At 43.1% G+C, this 24,946-nt stretch overlaps 1 protein-coding gene across 1 annotated transcript; it reads right to left on the bottom strand.

Annotated features, from left to right (window-relative positions):
* Positions 1-3,357: 3,357 nt before the first annotated feature.
* Positions 3,358-23,919, bottom strand: fam131bb (family with sequence similarity 131 member Bb). The gene is made up of 9 exons (XM_070835999.1): positions 23,829-23,919; positions 14,061-14,098; positions 11,130-11,165; positions 10,602-10,704; positions 8,728-8,952; positions 8,406-8,546; positions 6,434-6,747; positions 4,905-5,153; positions 3,358-3,768 (listed from the first exon to the last, which is right to left on the bottom strand). The coding sequence occupies exons 1-9, from the start codon at positions 23,854-23,856 to the stop codon at positions 3,559-3,561; spliced, it is 1,344 nt and encodes a 447-aa protein (XP_070692100.1). The 5' UTR covers positions 23,857-23,919; the 3' UTR covers positions 3,358-3,558.
* Positions 23,920-24,946: the final 1,027 nt, after the last annotated feature.

A 24,946-nucleotide genomic window follows, 5' to 3' on the forward strand; every position in this document is an offset into this window, starting at 1 on the left:
GGGGAAAGGAAGAGAAACAGGAAGAAACGGAGAGTTGTTGACAAAAGGGGAAAGAGGAAGGGGGGGGGGTCACGTGGAAGAACCGTCCTGTGACAACCGTCCAACTAGCATGCATAGGTGTGAGTGTCGTGAGTGTACACTGGTATCACCAGTCACACTGCCTCATTTCAGACAAATGAATCCAATTCTATACAGACTTTTACAGAAGCCATCCAATTTTTTACAGCATTTTTTTTTACAGCGGTTACGTTTGTTTGCCACACATTTCCAAATTATATCTATGTTACATGTCTGATTGCCTCAAATCCCATTTGGTTGATGTGAAAATTTTTCTTTTTTTTTTTTTTTTTTTTTTAGGCAGTGATTCTTCCAACAAGACAGCAGACGACTTACTGTACACTGGCAGACAGACATACAGACAGACACAAATATACAGAACAGATACAAAGAGATAGAAAGAGCAAGAAGGAGAAAGGCAGAGGACCCGAAGCAGATTTTGAGCGTCATGCCTGCAGACAAGTTATTGTAACTCTTGGAAAGATGGCAGTAGAATTATACAAAAAGAGGAACTCAATTGCAAACCGGTTGGTTAACAAAGATGTGATCAGTAAACCTTAACATCCACAGAAATATATTTGGCTTCTTGTTCTTAGTTTATTCATTCATTGAGATTTTGATCAACAACAAAAAAAAAAGCGATAAAATAACCCAAATTGAAGCAGTCTCTTTTCATCAAGTCCAGGCGTGTTTCTTTATGAACCAATACCTCTTGTTAGCCAGGTCCAAATTAGCCTTGAAGCTGTTACATCAACAAATATAAAGCAATAGCCTTTCCACCACATTATGTCCTTAAAACTGAATGACTCATACAGAAAAAGATACTGCTCCCAAAAGGGTTGGTACCTACATGAAAGTATAGGCTCTGTACAAGATGTTACATTACTCCTCCCCGCCAAGTAATTGTTCAATAAATAAATGAATATGTGCCATCGTGTAAAGACATTCTGTCATTCTGTTTGCAGTTTTGAGCCCACTCTTGACGGGGGTTCTTGAAGTGAGATAAAACCATGATAGATTTGTTACAATTGAGAGCTGCCAAACTATCCATCTCTGATCTCTTAGCAAGTTGTCGGGGTTTTCTTAGAGTAAAATGCTCAAAACTGACCAGAAGCAAGGCTGCTTTACAACCATGACACCTATTCTAACTTATACTGGGAGGGGTTTCAACAAGTCCGTAGAAAAATAAACATTGTCCCCAACATTGCATAAAGAAGCAATTAATAAATAAATTCATTCAAGTCAATAAACTGTATTTTTTTTTTTTTATCTTGAAAGTTTCTCACACAATCATCAAAGTGAGAGGAGAGGGTGCTCCCCAACAGAGAAACGATGAAAACAGTGGTTGTGTATTGTTGTAAAGTTCATCAGTGAGTCATGCTCAGAAAAGTCCACGTTCTGCATGGTTTCCGTTTAACTCCTCGCTGGAAAACAACCATTCTTCCTCAGGCGAAAGAAAGACACGGGAAAATAAATATGTAAAGAAATGAAAACATGCTTTCTCAAACATCATTATAATCACTAACACACTCCAGGCAGCTGCTTCACAGTAATCACGATGAGCAGGAAGACACCGATCTGTTCGGCTCTAGTGTTCAGTCCTAGTCTTCTGTTCTATTCCCTGATTGGCTGATTGAGCGGCACGCAGGCTGTCATTTCCCCCGTGAACTCAGACCTACTGGTGTTCTACCGTGTTTCCCCACTGATGGACCCCCTCCCTCCCCCGCATAAAACACTCTCCGGTTTGAGCGATTGCTCTATATATACAACACATTCCTCCATTTCACTCGTCTTTGTGTGGTGGTTACACATGAGAAAAACAAAAGCCAGGCCTAACTTGTGAGCTTGAGAACAATCCCAAAACAACGTGGGACTCAGAGGTGTAAAAAAATAAAGAAATCATACTGTACGAGAACAGTTGTGACTGTGAGCAAGAGGCGATTTTTATATACTCAGACTATTTACATCTATACGACAGAGCTGACACTGGTCTGTTGGGAAGCCAGTGTTTTGCCTGCCTATTGCTGGTTACAATTTAGATATTTGTGTGTGTATGTGTGTGTGTGTGTGTGTGTGTGTGTGTGTGTGTAGTGGTGGTCTAGATGAGCAAGCAGTGAATCCGTTTTCAACAGCTCCCTCCCGCCAGTTTGAAAGACTCACTTGTTTATCTTTGTTTCTTAGGAAAGCGTTTGACTCTCTCCCATGTGGACCGCGAGGAGACATCAGGAGCAATGCTCATGTACTGCCGTCTGCCTTCCAGTACATTCAAATAGTGGTTATCATCCTCAATTTATCGCAACTATGTCTGTGGATAAAAGCAGCTGAGGCTTTGTGTTGTCAAGTGGCTCGGTTTTGGTTGTCGGTGGTGCTGAAAGCTTTCAGAGTGGGAAGTGGGTAACATCAGCCGTCCGAAGGCAACCTCTGATCTGTTGGATTGCATCAGTGCAAAAGAGACTGGCTTATGCAGCTCTGTCTTTATTTCTTTGTCATGAAACTCACCGCAGGCCCACTGTGGCCCCATCGTGGATACTATGGTTCAGTGCAAAGTCTATACAGTGCCGTATAGTACAGGTACTCCATAGTACTCTGAAGAAACATGCATACAGAGAGACAGAGTAGGAAGCACACTATCTTGCATTACAATCCTTATCTGTGCAGAGTTTAGTGTGTGCAGTCAGCAGGACAGGCCTGTCCCTGGGTTGTGCCTCGGGCATCCTGGTGCCACAACATCATAGAAGAATTCATTTTAGTGGGTTAATCTGCATTTCACTGAAATGCTGACATTTTCTGAGCCTACTTTAATTACATGTGAAATTGTTTGGGTTGCCATTATTAAAGTATACTGTATGTGTTCAATGCAACAGGGAAATTAATTTGATTAAACACTATCTAATATGTAGAGTAACAGCTGTAAACAGAGTAGTTCTCCCACAGGAAAACTGTCATATCTTATCATACACTTATACATAGATTTTTGTCTTGCTCTTTTTTTTTGCTTTATTACAAAATTATTCTTATTATAATGTTTTATCATGAATAGATTTTTATCATTATTATTATAAGACGATGACAGGGTCGAGTTGCTTGTCTTCATGAAAAGCATGCATGTTTCCATTCCTCTCCTCCTCCTCGGCTCCACGAGGTTTCATTTCCCTGTTGGAAATGTCTCGCTCAGTTGGTCCTCCTCCTCCTCCTCCTCCTCCTCCTCCTCCTCCTCCTCCTCCTCCTCCTCCTCCTCCTCCTCACTCCTCTCAGTTACCTTTGGGATGTAAGGCTTACAAAGAAATAGGTGTCCTTTGTTGCATCAGCTCTTGTCTCATCGGGAGTCCACTTCCAAATCTGTTTCTCACCACTGTGAAGAAATCATCTCGCAACCAAAAAGTTGTGTTTTTGATACCTGAAAAGGAACAGATTAATAGATATATATTTTGTATTATTACGCTCACTCCTAGCTGACTCCTCGGTCAGTTTGTAATAAGGAGTCTCTCAACAGCCAGGAACTCAGTTGGTTGCCATGGAAGCGGCCAGCCCCTCCTCGGCCTTCTCCTCTAGCATCTGAACGAGGCCGGAGGTGACATCGGAGGCCTTCCGCTCGGTGATTGGCTCTGCTGGCGGTTGCCCTGGACTACTGCCACCGGAGGCATCCCCTTGTTGCGTGGGTGGGGTCAACATGGCCGACTCTGGCTCCATGCACAGTGTGACCTCTCCCTCCTGATGAAGACAGGCGGAGCAAAACACACAGAGGGATCGGTCAACTACAGTCATACACACACACAAGATGTTTAGCAGTCTAAGTATCTAATATGCATCTAAATATAACCAAGGCTTCATAGTAATACAAGTTTAACCCCTTAATACAAGTCTTGATTTGATTTACATTCCTGCCAATGACTTCCAAAGGTTAACAGATTGATTTCCTATATTTCAGACAATCAGCCGAGTATAAAGATCTTTCCAGGCTTGTTTGAAATGGGTTATCCATCACAGTTGACATTTAGTTGTCTGTGATGAAAATTTAGTGGTCATTATTATTGGTTTGTTAAATCATAGTCACAGTTTCTTGCTGTTGTGGTGTGTGCAGGAAGCTTCATCACCCCAGACGTCTGAGTCAGCTGCTGAAAAGCTTCACATTCATGCGCTGTCTTTATGTCTTTGGAGAGTCAAACGCCTCGACACAGACATCATAAAGAAGGTTTATGGATCTGGTGGTTTGGTACCTATATAAAGTGACTCACAAGACACCGATTTAAAAGTGGCTCTTTAAAAAGGTTGCTGGTCAGAAGCTAAGTAAGTAACTCAGGCGTAGGAGTTCAACCAATGTTTTAGTATCTAGTGTTTTCTTTGATTACTTTTTTGGCCTTTTAAATGTGTGAAGAATGCCACAATTACTCAGAGCCCAATTAATTAATTGGTTGTTTGGTCCAACTAGCAGCCAAAAACTTATATATATATATATTGATATTCAATTTTGAAAAATATAAATTAGAAAAGCAGCAAATCCTAACATTTGTGAGGCTAGAAACAGAGAAAATCTGGCATTTTTACTTCAAAAAATTTGATTACTGCTCTGACAATTGATTAATCAATTAATTAATTAATCATTTCAGCACTAGCTCTTGTCACACTGGCATGAATTAAAACCAACCATTCCCCTTTCTTCCTAAATGACTGGAAATAGATGTGACACTGGGAAAAAAACTGAAAAATATTTAATGTAAATGATGTATGATTTGTCGCTGGCGAAATAAAGCCACCAGTCCTTTTTGCTGCTGGCTCAGCACTTCACAGATCAAATATTAAACTCTCAAGATGTAATTTTATGTTCTCTAGCCGTACGTTCACCTCACCTTGACCTCCTCCTCCTCCTGCTGCTCCAGTAGCGGGGAGTGTTCTGTTCCCAGCGTCTCATCTCCAGGGGGGACACACAGGCTCGGCTCCACCACAGCCGACACACCCATGTAGCCTCCAGCCTCCGCCTGATAGGCCTCCATCTGGCTCGTGTTCCACAGATCGACCAGTGGTGGGTGAGCGGGATGGACCAGACTGTGGATGGTGCTGTTGGGCGTCGCTTGCAAAGAGTGGTTGGCACTGTGCAGCTAGAAACAGAGTGAGGAGGAAGAGTTAGAGGAAGACCTGAGATCTGTTGCTTGTTTGCCACCTGTTTACCAACTCAAGTCTACCCTCCATGTCAGAGGCGCCACAGCGCAAAGCACTTTGACAAAATACACAAAGGTTTGTGTCGGCAGCCAAGAATGAAGGATTAAGAAGATAATACGGTATACAGTGTACCACTTTCTGACTATGCCAGCGATCAATACTACTTATCTTTGTGGACAGGAGATAAGCAGCTTTTTTTGAGAAATATATGCGACTGAGACTTATTTCATTTTGGCTCCAACTTGCTGTTTAAACAAAGAAGTAATGTTTTAGTCAGTGCAGGCCTTAATTAGTGGGGTTACTTATAATTACCAATTCAATTAAATTCAATTCCATCGTTTTATTGTACAGATAAACAAGTTTCACTACACAATGAAATTCTTGCTTTGCCCTTCAATGCTGCTTCAAGATTTAAAAAATAGATAAATAAATAGATAAATATAAAAAGAAAGGAAATATGAAATAAACAGTAGCTATACAAGAAAAACTATATACAGTTCAGACTGTGTCTGTCTACCAGACAAATTTCCTCTAGAAAATCAATTTCTAGAAAGTAATGCGTTTAAACCACAGTGAATATCACTCCACTTCATTCTCCACATTTGAAATATTAAATTTTATGCCTGCCTGTAGTCATTTATTTTTAGTTTTTCTTGAGGTCACACTACCAATTAATGAGACTGAACAATAAACACATTAGTGTTCAGTTCCCCATAATTATTACCAAATTACTTTGTTCTCTCCAGGAATCTCATTATTTATTTAGAGTAACATGTTAATTTCTGTCTGGGAAATTACAGCAAACTATGCACCTGTAAAAAAAAAACAAACAGTGTTTTGTTGCCAAAATATCACAGTAATGTGAAAATCAAGAAAAGCAATGAAAAACAAAAATGAAAGAAAATAAAACCGTCAGCTAAGATTATTTTGTCAAACTACTATTTCCACCTTTCGCACTCACCATGAAAAGCATTTACATTTACCTCTTTTGAAAAGGTTTTAGAACCTGAGAAAAAATTACCTGACTGTATTTTGACACACCCTTCTGAAATGACTGTATTCTCAGCAACAGCTTGGGGTTCATGCACTATGAGAGTGACTTGGTAAACATGCTGACACACTAAATGTCAGCTCCATCTGGTATCTCACATGTACAGTCTGTGAGTGAGACGCAGTCACACCCACAGAAGTGAGACTCCACCTGCTCTCCACCGCTCACCTGTTGTTGCTGATACTGCAGGAGCTGCTGTTGCTGGTAGTGCTGGATCTGTTGGATCTGCTGCAGCTGCTGTAGCTGACTCTGCTGCTGGAGAGTGAACTGCTGCTGCTGCTGTTGCTGTGACAGGAAGTGAGCCGCCGCCTGTCCGTCATACCCATCGGTCCCCATAACGTAAGAGCCAGCAGGGGCAGACGCCACGCCAGAGGGATCGTTGTTGATCGGCTCCCAGGCATCGGAGGAGGAGAGGCAGTAGTGGCCCTGGGAGACATATGTGTGAGGCCACACCTCTGCTGAGGAGTGGTGCAATATCTGATCTGGAAAAAATGAGCAGCTGCTGTTAGTGCTCCTCGGACTGGTACAATTTTGATAGCAGAAAGAGGGTGTGACAGAGTTTTGGTCAAGTTTTAGTAGCAAATACAAAACATGAGAAATCCTGACATAAAGCTGGGACTAAATCCCTATTATTATCATTATCTTATATTATTATCAAATGTGTTTGAGTAGCCTGGTTTCAGCTGTAATCATACAAGTAAGAAGAGGTCTAAGCACAGCAAAACACAGTCAGTGAATCCTGGCTTTGATCCGGCCTACTGAGCAAAGTAAGTTAGGTTTGACTCAGAGCATCAGAATAAAAAAACTCAGCAGAAAAAAATCTCCACATTGGCTGAATAAGTGTTATGACAGAAACTCTCCTAGATGTATTGAATACAGCTTGAACACTGGCACCCCTTTCACTGTTGATTCATCACTTGTGTCAAACTGTATAATGCAGACACAGCTTTGATTCGTTCTCTCAAGGGGAAGGGGATAAATTGGGCCTGAGAGAAAACACAGTCACACATTTTCACCTCGTGCTAAAAAGTTTACTTATTTGACAAAAAAATTATGAGATAATTTGATGCAAATGCACTGATGAAGTGCCACATCCTTAAAGAATTTTATCTTACAACAACGAGGCTCTCACCGTAAGTGTCTGCACCTCTAACTTGAGGAGAAAAAGTTTGCACAGAGACGACGGCGCTGTGGAATAAGAATGTTGAATATTGCTATTTATACAGATGTAGCGTAGCGGGTTTACCTTCCAACAGTCCATGTTGGGAAAAGTGAAATTAATAATGAGCTAACCCTCCAGCCTGGAGAGAAGAGATAGCACAGTATGTTCTCATTATTAAGCAGCGTGCTATAACGCAAGCTGCTTGTCTGCACCTATACTAACATTTGGCACAGCTGCTTTATACTGCCTGACCATATCTTCCATCATTAGTACTCTTTACAAAGCATATTGAATATATATGTGTATATATATATATATATATATATATATATATATATATATATATATATATATATATACATACACAATTATTATACACAATTTTATTAAAAATGTACAAAATATACTGTCTCTACCAGTGGTGGAAAGCAACTACAGCGGGAACATTTACTGAAGCTACTTTATACTCCTACTCCACTCCACATATTTCAGAGGGAAATACTGTCCTGTTTATGATGATGTATAATGTCATGTATACGTTAATGTATATGATATGATGCACTGGTTTATCGTCAAACTACCAAATAGTACATAAAGTAGAAAAATTATCATCACCATCCAGCTGCAAGATAAAATCCAGTATTTCATGAGCAATAATAATCCATCCATCCATCCATCCATTTTCTATACCGCTTATCAGTCAGGGTCGTGGGGGGAGCTGGAGCCTATCCCAGCTGACTTCGGGCGAGAGGCGGGGTACACCCTGGACTGGTCGCCAGCCAATCGCAGGGCTTCTTATACCATGTTAATTCATTTTAAAGAAAAACATTTAGCTTGTACTATACGTTGGTAGTTTGTGAAATTAATAATGAGCTCACCCATCATCCCAAATCTTTGCTTCCATGTAAACATTGTTAGATTCTGCAACACAAGCTGTTTCATCTGCAGTCATGTTTGTAGTCCTTTGTAGTCCTTTACCTCGACTGGTGATGCTCTCCTGGTTGACCTCACTCAGGTGAGCCACGCTACCCTGGTTGGAGCCTGACCGCGGGCTCTCTCCGTCCATCGATGACCAGGCCAGGAGTGTTGCCTCCGAGATCGCAAACTGCTGCAGGATACCTGAGGTCAGGATTCAGAGGACGAGCCAGCATCAGTGTAAGGACCTTTGTTATGCTTAATTTGCTGAATCGCTGGCATAAATCCCAGAAAGTGAGGTGATGAGCACATAATTCTGCTGATGACAGTTAACAGGCTCTGTGGAGTGTCCGCCCTCGTCCATGTGTGTGTATGTGTTTCCAACCTGCAGCAAAACGGGCCTCCTTCTCCCCATCGCTGAGGTCACTGTAGGCGTCGTTCTCCAGCCGCCGCTCCTTTTCCCGCTCCTGGGTAGTGATGCGGGACTGGGGGATGCCCCCTGCGCCCACCGTCTGCATGCCCCAATTCTGCCATTCAATCATGTGGGCGACACGACCCTGGGCCATGGCTGTGGGCTTGGTCACTCTTTCCTTCATGGTGCGGGTCACCCCTGGTGGTGGAGACACAGGACAGTGGAGGAAGAGGAGAATGAGAGGATGAGGATCAGAAGAGTGTGAAGTGAAGTGACGGGAGGAATGCAGAGGAAGTAAGAGATGAGGGTTCGACCCAGGAGGAGTTGAGGGATCAAGGATTTGAGGTAAGATGGAGAAGGAAGTGAAGCCGAAGACAAAGTGGTGGGAACACAGGATGGACAAAAAGAAAGAAAGATATGTTCTAGTCATTAAGTGTGTGTTGCTGTTTGGTCATGGATGTTGTGATGGCTCATGAAACTCCAGTAGGGTTAGACTGATAAACTGGTTTGGCAACTGGGACGATATAATTGTAGAGCCGGTGTTGTTCTCCTCAGATATGATGGTTATGATGTATTTTATTTAATTACATCTTTACTGTAGGAATATAGTGTTTTTTTAGAGTTTTATAACATTTCATATAATGGTTTTGTTAAGAATAAAGTTCTGGCAACACCGAATAAGCACTGAATAACCTCTGGATTGTTTGGGGCACAAATATGGTCAATTTTCTATATCAACGTTTTCAGCTTCAACAAAGATAAACCAGTACAGAAAAAGACAATCAGTCAAATCCTACTTTTAAAAAGCCTGTAGTTTAATGAGGGTCTTCGTGAACATGGATTACAAGAACAGCTAAATGGCAAGGGTTGTGGAGGTGACATTCTTGTGTTTAATGAGAAGAAGCCATTGTCTGTACAGGCTACATGGAGGAGAGGAGGGAATGGATGCGTCTTGTCTGTCAAAGGCGTATCATGGGATGGAATAGGTTAATTGGGGTGAGGTGGTCGCGTGGCATGAGTAATGAGAGATTGGCTTGTTGACATGATAGTTTTTACACCTCTGCTAGGCTGCGCTGGGTAAGCAGAAAAGTGCTCTCCTTCTCCTCGCAGTCTGTCTGAGAACTTGGCTCATGCAAACGCTGCAGAACGGACACTTTTTAAAGAAGAAATTAATTTCCGGCTGCCAAGCTAACACCAGCTGATATCTGCATATTGGCTGTGCTCCATATTTCATGTGACCCACACATGATGACACATACTGTAAATCCCTGGTTGTTTGATTCTCTCTGATGGTGGCGCATGGAGATGAGATTTATGAATAAATTATGGGAATAAATTATAGGACAAACCAGTACCACACCACTGAGTGCAGCAGCTGCACTACACTTCACTGTACTGTAATACATGTCACTGCACTCAAATAAACTGCACTGCACAAAACAGCTGGATTAAACCAAAACCACTGCACTAAAAGAAAACACTTCACTACACTGCACGCAACTCTGTGTGACACAGCACTATTACACTGTTCAGAACATCCATACTAATTCTTATCAGGACACCACAATTTCACAACCACTTAAAAAAAATAAAAAAGAACTACACTTCCCACTCATCACTCACCTTTTCTTAGAGCAACAAGCTGTATGAGGATGTGTGTGTGTGTTGTGTTTTTAGGGCTGAATAAATACCATCAATGACTCACGAGGAGCCATTGACGAGCGTTAGCACAGTGTGGAGAGGAAGTGATACAGGGGAACCCGTTTCGGGTACCATGCTGACTCCAGCGCCCGCTGAGGGCGGAGCCAACATGGGGTCGGTTTACCAGTTACAGCACAGACACACACCTGACACACCTGACAGAGAAGACTTAGCCAGAGCCCCGATGCCATAGGCGTTTGAGTTCCTCTTGAGCCGAGGTAGGATTGATGTGGTGTCTTCCATGGACAGCTAGAGGGAGAGAAGAGAGAGGAATGGAGGAGGGGGGGAAAAAAGCATGGAGAAAAGGATAGGATGGGAAGTGTGACAGGGCACACAAAGACATCGAAGACAGTGTGTGTTAGAGAGGGGTGAGTGGAGAAGAGAAGTGATGGAGATGCTGGGTTAATACAAAAGACAAAATATGCATTACCCAAATCCTGATCCCAAGTTACAGTGTACTTTTTTCATTTGGCACCAATAACTGATTCTGATTGTGCTCACTACCGTGCACCACTACGATAAACCGAAAGAGATCAACTGTAAAGCCGAGGTGGAGGGTGGGGTCGTGAGGGGGAGAGAGCTGATCATTAAAGGGTGAGTTAAATCAAAACAGGTGAAAGAAACAAATAGAGAAAGAGCGGTAGAAGACGAAGGAATGGTGTCACAACACTTACATTGATTCCTTCCCATGAAAATTCTGAACGTCCATGCTGAGGAAGAGAAATAAGAGGAGGGAGGGATGGGGAAAGAAGGAGCGGGAAAGAGTAAGAGAGCGACAGGACAGAGAGAACATTGACATGCATGGGAGGGGTAATGGGTAAGACAAGAGAGAGGAGGAGGACAGAGGGGGGGATTGTACATCGAACATGCAGAGGAAGAATAAGAAATTAAGGGGAGGGAAAGGGAACAGGAGAGACAGGATTTTCCAGGAACGAAGAAGGCAAGAGTCAAGGACCAGAATGACAGGGAGAAGGGAGGGGATTAAACAGGGATCAGTATATTTGCTTAGTTATGTATAGCAGAGTGAATACGCTACGGATGAATGAGTCTCCTCTCTGGTTAAATGTGCTGCCAAAAACACAGAAAGCCGGCGGAAAATCGTGTGAGCGTGAGAGAGAGATGTCAGTGCTGTGTCGGACGGTATCTGATGCTGCAGACAGACAGGGGACTGAGGCTAACAGGAGGAAGGGGAGTGTGTGTGTGTGTGTGTGTGTGTGTGTGTGTTTACGTGTGTGTTTACGTGTGTGAAGGCAGATGCTGGGGACGAAGCAGATAAGCAGCAGTCTCTGCCACACTGTTTCTCTCTATCAGCTGGACTGACACTAACTAGACCAGGGACACTGGTGGTTTACTGGCTGTGCCGAAATGTTTTCACCTTCCTGTCGATCCGAACAGACAGTCGAGGCTGAGCAAAGATAAATCAGCACATAAACAGCGTAAAAATCCAACTGGTTTTTATCACACGTGTACACAGTGTATTGTGTTTAGTTCATTAGACTTCCTAGATGGCAGAAAGGCGGCTGTGTGGCAGAAAGGCGCTTTAATATATTTGAAACCTTGCAGTGTAAACAGCAGCAGCGGAGGAGGTACACAGATTCTTTACTTAAAGGAACTGCTTGACGTTTTGGGCGATATGATTATTTGCTTTGTTGCTTAGCGTTTGATGAGTATTGAGTTTGTATGGTAAATACGAAGCGAGAGCTACCTATTGTAGCTCAGCACAAAGAAACAGAAATAGAGAAACGATCAGCCTGACTTTGTCCAACACCTCTAAAGCTCAATAATTCACACCAAAACCTTCTTCCTGGTTTGAGAGGCAAGCGGAGACTGTTGGAAGTTTCTGTCCCTGGCCAAAGAATAATCTGTCATATAACCCTCATAAAAACACAACATGATATCTTTACACTTCAGTCTTTGCAAATATTGAACAAACAGAATATATTGTGTTAATTATGGAGCTTTAGAGGTGCTGGTAGGTGGGTTTTGTTGGCTCTGGACATAGCCAGGCTGGCTGTTTCCTCTTGGTTTCAGGCTTTATGCTAAGCTAAGCTAGCCAGCCGCTAGATATAACTATGATATACATACTAAATATGAAATATGACAAATATATAGCAAACTGTTTCTTTGAGCTTAAATGTTGTCTTTGGGATATCTGGTATGGTTTCCTCCCCTCCATACAAGTAAAAACTAGAAAATACCACATTACAAAATATGCTTAAGTAGAAGGCAAAATTAAAATAGTTGACTAGAATAAATGTACAGAGGTATTATCAGAAAGATATACAAGTATACTCATGTTATATTATGTCATGTCATATCATCGTGTCTATTAGATTTAACTACTTTATATACTGTTGTGTGATTTAGTCTACATAACCTTTAGTCTCATATATTCTTAATGTCAAGTTTTTAAGTAAAACAGTAAAAATCACAACGTTTCTCTCTAAATTGTTGTGAAGACTATTGTACACTAAAGTATAAATACCTAAATAAAGTACCAGTGCCTAAAACTTACACAATACTAAATAAATTGTCATGTATCACTGCTGGACTATTAAATGTAAAGTAAAGGTAATTCAATGCTGAATGACATAACGAGGGAGTGAATACAAGCCTAGTGTTCTCCATCAGCTACATGCAGCATGTATCCAGATAGCTCAAGTCAATCGATATCAGCCTCTTCCCGTTCTTTTCTTCACTCCTTCTTTTTCTTGTAATTCTATTCTTTGCTCCCACTTCCTCGCTCTTTGACTCTCTGCTCATCTCTCTTTTTCTTCCTTTCCCTCCACTGCAGTGGGTGTGATGAGAGATTTAACACACTTGAGTGGAGGAGCTGGGCCCTTTTAAGCAGCTTTTTCCTACGTTTGTTCTAATAGCCCTGACAACGCTGATGTATACGTGTGTGGTTGTGTTTTTTTCTCTCTCTCTCTCTCTCTCTCTCTCTCTCTCTCTCTCTCTCTCTGTAGGACTGAAGGGCCTTCTGGGGCGCGATGCATAAATAAATGATGGAATCAGTCCACAGTGCATTTGGTGAAAAAAAGTAGAGTTCTCTACATTTTGGTCCAAAATGGTTCCCTCCTGTGTGTCCTGTCTCAGAGGGATCAGTTTTAGAGTACAGGATCAGTATAGCAGCAGGAGAGGAGAGGAAAGCAAAGGAGAGGGGAGGAGGATATAGTAATGGTGTGTAAGAAGTTGGAGAAAGAGAGAGTGATGCCTCTGCTGTTTTGCTTTGAACCAGCACTGAGCAGTGACCCTGTCAGATGGACATCAAGCAACGGACGTCACAGCAACAGCAATGAGCCAAGTGAAACAGCGACTGTTCAGTCTTCCAGCTACGCCACCCCGTCTTGGGCAGGGAGGTGTAGTGGAAGTTAAGCGACTGACACTGACATTGTGTGCGCTACTTTACTAATCTACTGGCATAAGCACTGGCACCTTGAGTTCCAGAGAGCTAGTGGGGTGAGCTGCCGTAGCTCATCACCTAGCTGCGTGTGAAACTGGTTTTAAATCAGCAGCCATGTTGGTTCCTCAGGTGGAGTAGCAACAGTCCACTGTCAGAGGAAGTCAACACGAAGGGTGAGTCAGAGGCACCGCTGAAGACTTACCTGCTCCCCATCCTTCTGGACTGGCACGCCATCTGCCGCTGAGAGCAGAGCAAAGGAAGAGACAAACAGAGAGAGAAGAGAGGAGAGAAGGAAAATATAGTTTTATGCCTTGTATGTATTCTCAAACAAATCACAAAGGGAGGCTTGCCTCCACAAGACATTCACCAGCTGCACATTTATGCAATTCGTGATGTTTTGGCAAACAAAGTTCACAAAGGCAGGGGTGAATTTCTGCTATTTCTTCACATTCAATCATCCCCCTCACTTCGTTTTTTACCACACTGTCAGCAAGCACACACACATATGAACAAAACAAAAACAAACAAAGCAAAATATCAAATGAGTTATTGTAAAGTTTCATCAGGTATCTGAGTCATAATAGATGTATCAACAACAGTAAACACACAAGGGAGACAAATAATACAATTTTTTCCATGAATTCTAGCCTGGAGCCCCAGGTTTTTTTCTTGAATTGTACATAATTTTTTGATAAGGATAATAACTCATTAAACCCACTCACACAGAGGAGGGATTACTGTCTTTTCAACAAAAAACAAATAATATATTAGCTGCCATTACTTTTATCATTTTTTCTCAAATGAAAACAAATGTAGTTCCTCTAAAGTAGTATTCATAGAATTTCCCACTTCTAATTTACATCTGGCACATATTGACAGTACTTATAGTTCATTACTAAAACCTCATGATGATCCCATCAATTTTAAGTCAACATCTTCCTCCCATTTTCTACATGAGTTAAAGGGATAGTTCAGATTATTTCAAGCAGGCTGTACGATGTACTTATCCACAGTTAGTGTATTACCTACAGTAGATTGTGGTTGGCTCATCCCCCGTATGGAGAAGCACGCACAGACGGGTCAGCAGAGCCACCTTAAAATCAGCATCAGTTTAAGCGTACAGTAATATATTTAGAATATTTCAACCCCTTTACTTTGCCTTCAGACAGCCCTTTTGACAGGGAACTGGAGTCATTCCCCAACTCCATTGACAAAACAGTCATTTTACCTCACAGAGCATAGGGGTTTCTGGTCTACCGCTGCCTCGGTTAGCTGGCTTGTGTTACTGAGTGACTTTGGTGCTTTAGATGGTTAGTATGGATCCGAACTAATGTGTTAGTTCATTGATCGTGGCAGTGGTACCTCAGTGAACTCCCATGTTTCTCGAGGTAAAATTACCACGGTAAAGCGATGACAATATTCTAAATATAGCGTACACTTAAACTGATGTTGATTTTTTTTAGTGCCGGGACTCCTGCCTGTTCCTCCAAACTGGGGGCGTGCTGACTGCGATCAGCTGTAGGTAATACGCTGACTATGGATAAGTACCTCATACAACCCCACTTCAGGTAATCCATAATCCCTCCAACTTCCTCATTGAGAATAAGACTAATCAGATTGGTATAAATATGAGAGATCGGCTCCTTTAAGTCCCTTTAACTCCGATTTGTCTACATTCATACGTCTGACCTCCAGGACGTCCAGGAGATTTAACCGAGTTTCCATCAACCACCTGCAGGCTTCATTCTTTTCACTATAACCAGCCTCTAGACTCCAGGGAATCCTTTATATGGACCTACACACCCTCTGTTAATGGAGTATAATCGCCATATTCTTTCTCTCCTTAATGTACTTCGTCTGCATGTCAATGACACCTGCATTTCAGTTAATAACGCACTATAAGGAGTCAGCGGCAGATCATGCACAAAGCCATCCACCCAGCATACCGTAGATGGGAGTCATCTGAAATACACGCTCTCTGTTGGATAAATTAGCGTTATTATCCCTCCTCTTTCCTGGCTGTCCAAATCCTAATTAAAACATTGGTTTAATTAGAGAGAGTATACTGGTAATGGAGTTTAAACACAGATTCAGTCTCTAGGTGCCTGCTCTCTATATCAGAGGGTCTGTGCTCTGTGAGTGCAAGTCTCAGAGGGGCTCACTCTGTGTGTGCGTGTGTGTGTGTGTGTGTGCATGTTTGCATGTGTGCTGCTGAGCCAATCACATTTTTCACAGCTGCATTTGGCAATCATGAGCGACTCCTCAGAGCTCAGAGAAACACAGAGAGTTGTTGGCTCTCTGGATGTCCAGTGATGTCTGTGACCCACTGACCCAGTGATTCAGAAACATCAGCTCCTCTCCGTCTCTGTTGGGCTCTCAGATATTCCCCTTCTCTCTGAACTCCATCCAGTCGCATCAGATCACTGCAAGGGCAGGAGACGAGGGACAGGACTTCATTCCAGAAACTGACCCTCTTTAATCGCACAGGGAGGTGTTTGCCAACTACAAAACAGAACCACTTTACTTCATTTGTACACATCCATACCCGGGGTCTTCACATTTCAGTTTTGCTGTTAAGATTGTACAACTACCCTTATATTATATCGTCAGTTTGTGATCCTTAATACGTTTTAGGAGTTACTTCCAGGAGTGATCAAGAGTTTCATTTCCCATTTGTTCGACCCAGTTTCCCTCAACCTACTTTGTGTATTTTCTCTATAGTTAGTGTTTCCCTAAATACAGCTGGACGTCACAACAGAGGGTACATGAAGTTACGGTATGTATAAATAGCTGTTTGGTGGTACATTACGGAGGTAAATTTATCTTGAAGGGACACTCCACCAATTATATGTGCCAGAGTCAATGTCCAAGTCACATGCAGTACAACACAGCCTGAAATACATAACCCGGGTACATTTGATAATAATTATATGTTGGATATATTCCCAAGTTAACAGAAACCGTCCAAAATCTAATATCAAACAATCTTCACACTCTGCTCCTTATGCAAAATGCAAACATCTATTTTTTCTGAACTGGATTATGGCCCATCAGGGTCTCTTATCAGTACAGATATTGGTATTATCAGTTTTTAAATGTTCAACTGACGTAAAAATATGACTTTGTTCACTGTTGTTAAGGTTCTGACACTAAAAAGTAAATTCTCTGTTTCAGATAGAAATTTTAGGCTGTTTTAAAAATGAAATGTACTTTATTTTTAAGTTGTGAAAATTTTAAATACACCATTCATTAGCAAAAATGTCAGCTGCACTGTCAATTATTGTTTCTACACGTGTTTTAACTGTGATCTAGGGCACTAGCAGCAGCTGTTGACGGGACTCTCTGCTCTGCTGCAAATCCACCTTTTTGCTATTAAACTGTGAGAAACTGTGAGTGTGAAAAAGGCGTTCCTGAAAAAGAAAGCAGCGCACAGAGAAACTGCTCTGCATTAAGAATTGCCATTTAACAGAGAGGATGGGCACATTCATATTCGAATGTTACTTTCACTATTAGAAATGAACCCTGTGTGACCTCTGAAGAATTAGTCAGACATGTTTGATTTTTGGCACCGTGGAGTGTGGTGTGAGATGGTTACTTATTGGCTGATATCAGTTAGACAGAAAGATGTCTCATTTTCTGCCTGTGCGGGAGAGTGTCCCAGATTTCTTCCCCATCTGGGTTAAAAATCTGCCCTGCAAACACAAACTGTACATCGACATATATGCACACCCACATATATCGGGCCTACAGCAACATACAGAATAAAGCACAAGGACACACACGCACACACACAGACACACACACACACTCCCCCTCTCCCTCTGTTTCTCTCCCTCTCTTTAGTTTTCTCAGTCTCTCCCCTCTCTATCCCTCAGCCTCATTTGGCCAATTAGTAGATTAGCAGTCACTCTCTCCCCTCATGAATCACAATATGGCTCAAGAGTTCTCCGGACTGCAGCAGTACAAACTACCACTGGGAAGCCCTCCAGCCTTCACACAGCAGTGGACCAGAAAAATTAATTACAGTGTGTGTACCTTTGTAGCTATATGTTCATTATCTGTAGCTGTATGTATATTATCTGTGGCTGTGTGTATATTATCTGTAGTTGTGTGTATATTATCTGTAGTTGTGTGTATATTATCTGTAGCTGTATTTAAATTAGCTGTTGCTGTATATTATCTGTAGCTGTATGTATATTATCTGTAGCTGTATGTATATTATCTACTGTCTGTGAGCTTCAGCCTCATATGAGATTACATCAAAGCATGTGCTATTTGTGAAGTAAGCCACAAGGGTTTGGATGTCTATATCATGCTGTGATTAGTCAGAGTTGTCTCTAGTTCTCAGAATATCTGTATAGATGATGGGTCAGTGGTCATTATCCAGCATCTCAGAGGTTTCTTAAGCCATGGCACGCTCTGTATCTCTACACTCTGTAGGTGATGCTCTTGGGCTCTAAGCAGCAGTAAGCGAATGCGTAATTCTGCTCCTGAGAAGGCAGGCAGGATCCCTCCTTGAGGAAACAGCAACAACAACAGAGCACATGACCAGAGCTCTGAGCCAGCTTCTCTTCCCCAGGCGCTCTTCCTCCTCCCCCGCACACACAGTGGTGCGGCGCTGGATACCCCCCTGCGGTCATAGGGGAGTCAGGCTTAGCTCAGCCGAGGAGAAGGGAGGGAGCGAGGGAGAGGAGATGGAGGAGAAAAAAAGACGGAGGAGCGCGGCCGTGCGTAACGAACAACCAAAGATCTGCAGCGGCTGCACTGTCAACTCCAGCTCTGACTGTAGTGGCTTGACGGCTCCCGCTGAAGTGGGAAGCATTTGAGCGTCATCTGTCTTTTGTGCTCCCAGTGCCCTGCAGCAATAACGGCCAAGAACCAGGGGGCTTGGTGCTTGTTTACCATGACAGCTGCAGTAAGGCTGGTTGCCACGATGGGGTACCGGCTTGGATAGCAGCCCTCTTGCAGTGATATGTGCAGATGCTGGGTTACTGAGCTCCAGAGTTCAGCAAGAACACAGCTGGGGACCAGAACCCAGCTGGTTGGGGGAGTTTGATTGAGGGAAGTGTGTCTCAGGACATAATCATACATACACAGGGGCTCTGGCATAGACTTAAACAGACACTGCAAGCTCTACATGAGTGACTGCTATTAACTTGGTCAAAGGCCATTTCCAATCTACATGCCCCCGTCATCAGCAGGCCTTACACGCCTCATTAATCTGTTTAGGCATGAATGTGGCTGCCATCCTGCACAGGTCTCCATCACTGATGCAGGGTAAATAGCAACAGCAGTCATCGGCGGACCGACCGTGGTAACTAAAAATCTACAGCATGTAGAATCGTGGCACAGGCAGCTGCAGCTCAGCATCATGAACCTGATAACTCCCATTTAGACCTAAAATGTTTTTAAAAATGCCGTTATCCAATTCTGTTTAGATGAAGGGAAGAAAACTTGCAGGGGCGGAGAAAATCAAACAGCTAAGTGTACGGCAGAAGCACACTGTGCACAGGAAATCTTTATTTTATTGCTCCTTGATATTCAAAGGAGCCTTCCTGTCTTTGAGAACATGGCCTTTTACTTTATCAGCACAGAAGCGGTTAGTAGAAGCAGATAACACTGAGACAATGAGTGCAGGTTGCACACTGATGCCGAGTGTATCCGCAAGCGCACATAAATTCACACTCACACACAAATACCCATATCCACTGAGATCAAATTGCAAGGATGAAATTCTCTTTCACAGCATTATGTTTCAATTTCATAACACACTCTACGGCTGAGTCACAGTGTTTACAGAAACACCTGCCATCATGTGACCATACACAGGCCTCTTGCATCTGATCTGCCAAATGCACGCACAGGCTGAAGATGATATGTGCACACACATACACCCATATACATTTTAATCAATTCCACTACCATAATGATCAAGGCTTGTAACCTGGCATCCACTGACAAGGCAAACCATAATAGCACACAGTAGAGAATATGATTCAGAAGCACCCTCACTCACATAAATCTGTGGGTAAAGACCGTAAGCTATATATGCTACATTGAAGGCCTTGGATGTCAGCATACACACACATACACTGACACACACTCACACAGGTAAGGGTCATCAGGTCCCACCGTGTCTCTGGGGTACTACATCAATGAGTCATTCACCTTGAATGTGTTCATGTGTACAAGGCTTTTCCAACCTGGACAGAAGCCAATCAATCAGCCTCCACCTCGGTCTGCCAGATTTGCCAGTTTACAGGCAGACTGCAAACTGGCAAATGCGGACCATGGTATCAGTTGTTTAAATGAATGTGTGTAAAAGCATGGTGCAGCGGGGGTGTTTGGTTGGTTGTTTTTTTTAATTTAATGGCAGGGAATCCCTCTCTGTAATGCAGCAGCAAAAGCAGAGTGATGGGACAAAGTGATGCCCATACTATGTTCACACTCACACATGGGCCTACGTGCGCCTAAATATAGCAGCAACAGTGCGATCACATGAGAGGTAGACGTAAAGTTGAGGTCATTCACATGTCCATGCATGAATACATGCATACACGAAAACACGCAAGCATATCCAGAGATACAGGCACTCAAGCTAGGTACTGTTTGAAATGAGCTAGATAAATTAGCTATACATGACCACACATTTGGTGCCAGCTTTCAGCACTTGCACTTCCAAGACTCTGTGCTGCAAACACATTTCAGTCAGTGCCAGAAAGAAATTGTGCAGACACGCATACATCAACATGCAAACACACATACATAAACAGAGACACAACAAAACACACACACACACACAGTCAGCCATTAGGGCTTATTTAATAACTAAATGGTGTGTCAGCAGTGGCAGCTTACCAAAGCTAACTTAGAGAAAGGGAAGAGACAGTGAGTCTGCCTGCAGGCTGCACAAACAGGTGAGAGTTGCCATAATGTCCCACATTCATATCTATAATTTCACCACTGCATCCTGACCCATAGCAGTTATCTTCACGCTGCACACAATGCCCTAAATTATACAGTGATTAATGTTTCCAGCACTCACAGGTACGTGTGGCATCTGGATACAGAGAAATGCATCTGATGTGTAGCTGTTAGCACAATTCTGGGTAATAGCATTATCAGACCTGCATATAAGAATATGATCAACGTCATAGTGCACAATTACAGAATTACAGACACTGTGTGTGACAGCTGTATACATTTGCTCTCAATGAAGCATGCATAAGCTGTGTGCTGCACACACAAGCTGAGTCACTGACAAAAATACAGTGTGTAGTTATTTTGCAGTAGATCTCATAGCCTTTCCTCGCTGACAAGGTGAAGAAAAATGTGCACCACCCATCAGCTGCTTCTCAAGGCCTTTGCTCTCTGAAGGGGTGACGGATGCAGACGTATCACCTACAGTACATCACTGCATGTTGTCACCTGACCCAGTAACTGTGATGGTGAGGGTCAGCTGGGCAACAGCAGCGGGTCGGGGGCAGACATCATCAATATATGTAAGGAATATAAATTCAAAAGATTCGTTGTAGAGCATTTTATGGGCAAAAAAACTGTTTTAAACTATAAAAAAAATGTACAGTCTGTACTGCTGAAGGTAAAAGTGTACTCTCCCCAACCCTGTTATTTATGTCAGCCCTCATTTTCCAACTGGGTCTGAACAGCCACGAACTCACGCGCCTACAATATGAACACCTCACAACTATTTTTATGTCTGGGGCTTTCCGTTAAAATACATTTAAACAGCCAGGCCTCTCATAACAAGTGAAAGCAATGTTAAAAATGATAAGGTAAATTATTGTCAGTACAGGAGATAGTTATGGTCTCTTTAATCATTTTCTATTGCTGCTATTGAAAAGATGCCACTATAGTTGCTTGTAAAAGTAAAATGCAGGACTCTATGCAACACTGTGTCAACCTGCTGGGCACAGACATATTACACAGGGGCATGATTTTTGCCAGGAATAGATAACATACTATAGCAGTGTGTGGATACAAACAGATATCACGGAGCACACTCCAAGATGTGATGGAGCTGGGAGAGATAGTGTTACCAGCGGGCAGACAGATACATCAGGGCTACTCCTGCACAGAGACTGATCCAGTCCTGCTCCTCCTCCTGTTGATCTCTGCTTGGCAGCATGGACTGCAGCTCAGAAGGCCGATCAATAGCAGACACTAAAGCCATTCTCACCCAGGATAAACACAACCACGCCTCTGGACCGGCCGTACTGCTGCTGATTTTGTTGCTCAGACTCAGAGGGCACACAAGCTGCTCGAAAACACCTTCCTTCTCTTAAATACTGTTTATTTACGCATTTATGTGAGATTATAGCACACACAGGTTAGAATGACATTTGCAAACTGAAGAGACATATTCCATTAAGTCTATGTACATCCCTACTACAGATTACGGTTTAATAACGCATATTCTCCTTTATCGCAGCTCTTTATCTCTTATCCCTGATTTGAAACCGTAACTGCTATTGCAAGATCAGTCTTATTGAATTCTTAAGCTTGCGTGATCACTTGGGTAAAAATGAGCATCAGTGTCAAGGTGGCCTCTCCAAAGCCTTCTGTCTTCTTCAATCACATTATTTTCAGCAGCTGGAGTCGCTAGACGTGTTGTTGACAGAGGATCCTAAGCTCTTCTCCTGCTCTGCAATGTGTGAAACGCTGTAATCTGGACGACCTGAGCTGCTGTAACACTGTTTCTGCTGTATTCAGTTCACACCTGCCTTCCTAACTATGTCATGTAGTACTCTTTCTTCTGCACTTGTGAATACGAGATATTTTTAAAATCCTCGTCACCAAGAATTTACATGTAGTTAAAAAGAGGTGGGTGGAGGGGGCTGGGCGGTGGGAGGACTTGGACAAGCACACTGAGGATCATGCCTGTAACCTGGCTTTGACATTCATGACCCTCGTAAAGGTTGTGCACTTTTCAGTGTGACGCTGAACATGTGTTCAGACTGCTTTGCCATAAATATGTGTAAGTGCCTGATGTGCTAAGTGGTTCATTAATATTTAACACCAAAGTAAGTCTGTGTTTATTTTTACCTTTGAGTGTGATTCATGGTACATACTGAGTTGTGCAGGACCTGAATATGCACTGCAACATATCTGAACTAAATTCATGCAAATATCAGTGATTGTTTCTACAACCCTTCCCAGGTTTTCACCCACTTAACAGTCCTGGTGTTAATTTACTTAAATTGTCATCTGTGGGTTTATGCTGGAGGGTCCTCACCTGAAAACTCCCATCAATCCCACACACCCTCGCCTGCACGTATTTGCCCCTCCCTCTCCCCCTCTCTCCATCGCCATCCGTCCGTCTCCCCTCCTCCCCGCCTGCCTGCACTGAAATTCTTCCTTTGCTGCTTGCTTCCTTATCCCTCTCTATCCCTATTATTCATGCAAATAATAACAAACTGTGCAAACGCCCCTGACAATGGCTTTATCCCTTGTCTCTTTTTCTTCTTTCTCCAAGCCATACCGCCCTATAAATAAGCACTATCACAGCGTTTCCCTCTCCCGCCTCTCTCCTCTCCGTCCCTCTCTGCCTCCTACTCACACACATATACATACTGCCAAACAGCATCATAAATCAAGGGGTGGGAGGAGGAGGAGGGGGGGGCACGGAGGTGGGGGATGCAACCACACACACAGTAGCACATTTTAACACATATTGTCTCTGACATCTCTCCTGTATACTGTGTATGCAGCCTCTGTAGCCATACATCCACAGCTTGCTCCTACACTGCACTGAAAGAGAAGCAAACAGCTCCCACATACACACACACACACACACACACACATAAACATATATATATACAAACCCTGCCCATAGTCCCCACGCAAACCCTTGCTCCTGCAAGACCCTCATCCTCCTCCTTAACCCCCCCTCCCTCCTCCCTCAAACCCCCCACTAGCCCGCAACGAGAGAGAGAGGAGAAGCGGGGCTTACTCAGTGTCCTGGAGCCGATGCATCCCATGGTGTATTCACAAAGGCCCTGGATACAAGCGTGGAATTGTTACCCAGACACCGCGCATTCTCCCTCTTCCTCCTGCGACTCTCTTTCTCCCGGCTCTGGCTTCTTTTCCCTGCTCTCCTGTGCTCTCTCTTTTTCTCTCTCCCTCCCTGCGCTTGCTCAATCCCTCTCTCTCTCTCTCTCCCTCCCTCTCTTTCACTCTCTCTCTCTCTCCCTCCCGCTCCCTCTCTCCGGTGCAGTGTCTTAGAAGAGATCCGGTTAGTAAGTCAGTATGCCTGAGGGAAATAGATTAGGACTAAATAAAGATGTGAGGCATTATTTAAAACAAATGTGTCTTAAAAAGGTATAAATACCACCAATATGTTACCTGTACTATTAGGTTCATGATATCCAGTTCAATTTGCAGCCGTTATCACATTTACCTAAAATAATTTGAGTTATTGGGGCTGGCAGTGACAATATGACTGGATAATTTGCAAACCAGATAGATCAAAGCAACCACAGGTATTAATCTAATGAGAGGTTAAAGCAACAATTAGATCGGTTGTGTGTGTATTGGGTTGCCACTACAAGATCAATAGCATCGTGCTGAGTGCTGAGCTGCCATTGTTGTAGATATCTCTGCACTGCCGTAATACTGTTGAGCTAAAATGGGGGATTCTCTCTCTGTCTCCCTCTCCTGTGTGCGCTCAGCCTAACAATGCACTGCAGCGGTTTCCTCGCGCCTCTCCCCTCTACATCTCCCTCTCCATCACCCTCCCTCACACTGATCGCTCAAAAAAAATATGCACGGCACATACACCAATACTAAACAATGATGAAAAAAAAAAAAGCAGCAGAGGGTTTTCCTTCACAGTCAAGCCGCCGCTGAGTCTCCACCTCTCTCTCTGTCGTCTCTCTGTATTGATCCGCCCCTCAGTCGTCTCTGCGCCTGTATCTTGCTTTCTGTTCACTCTGAATCACATCCCCAGATGTTCCTCTTTCAGTGTTTGCTCCCCAAACGTGCCCTCCCTCCATCCCCTCGCCCCTGTAGAAAAAAAAATGAGGAATGGCTCTTTTATCTCCAACTATATCTCTCATTTGACTTGTATCT

This window comes from Pempheris klunzingeri, chromosome 8, assembly GCF_042242105.1.
Source record: "Pempheris klunzingeri isolate RE-2024b chromosome 8, fPemKlu1.hap1, whole genome shotgun sequence".
Lineage (NCBI taxonomy): Eukaryota > Metazoa > Chordata > Actinopteri > Acropomatiformes > Pempheridae > Pempheris > Pempheris klunzingeri.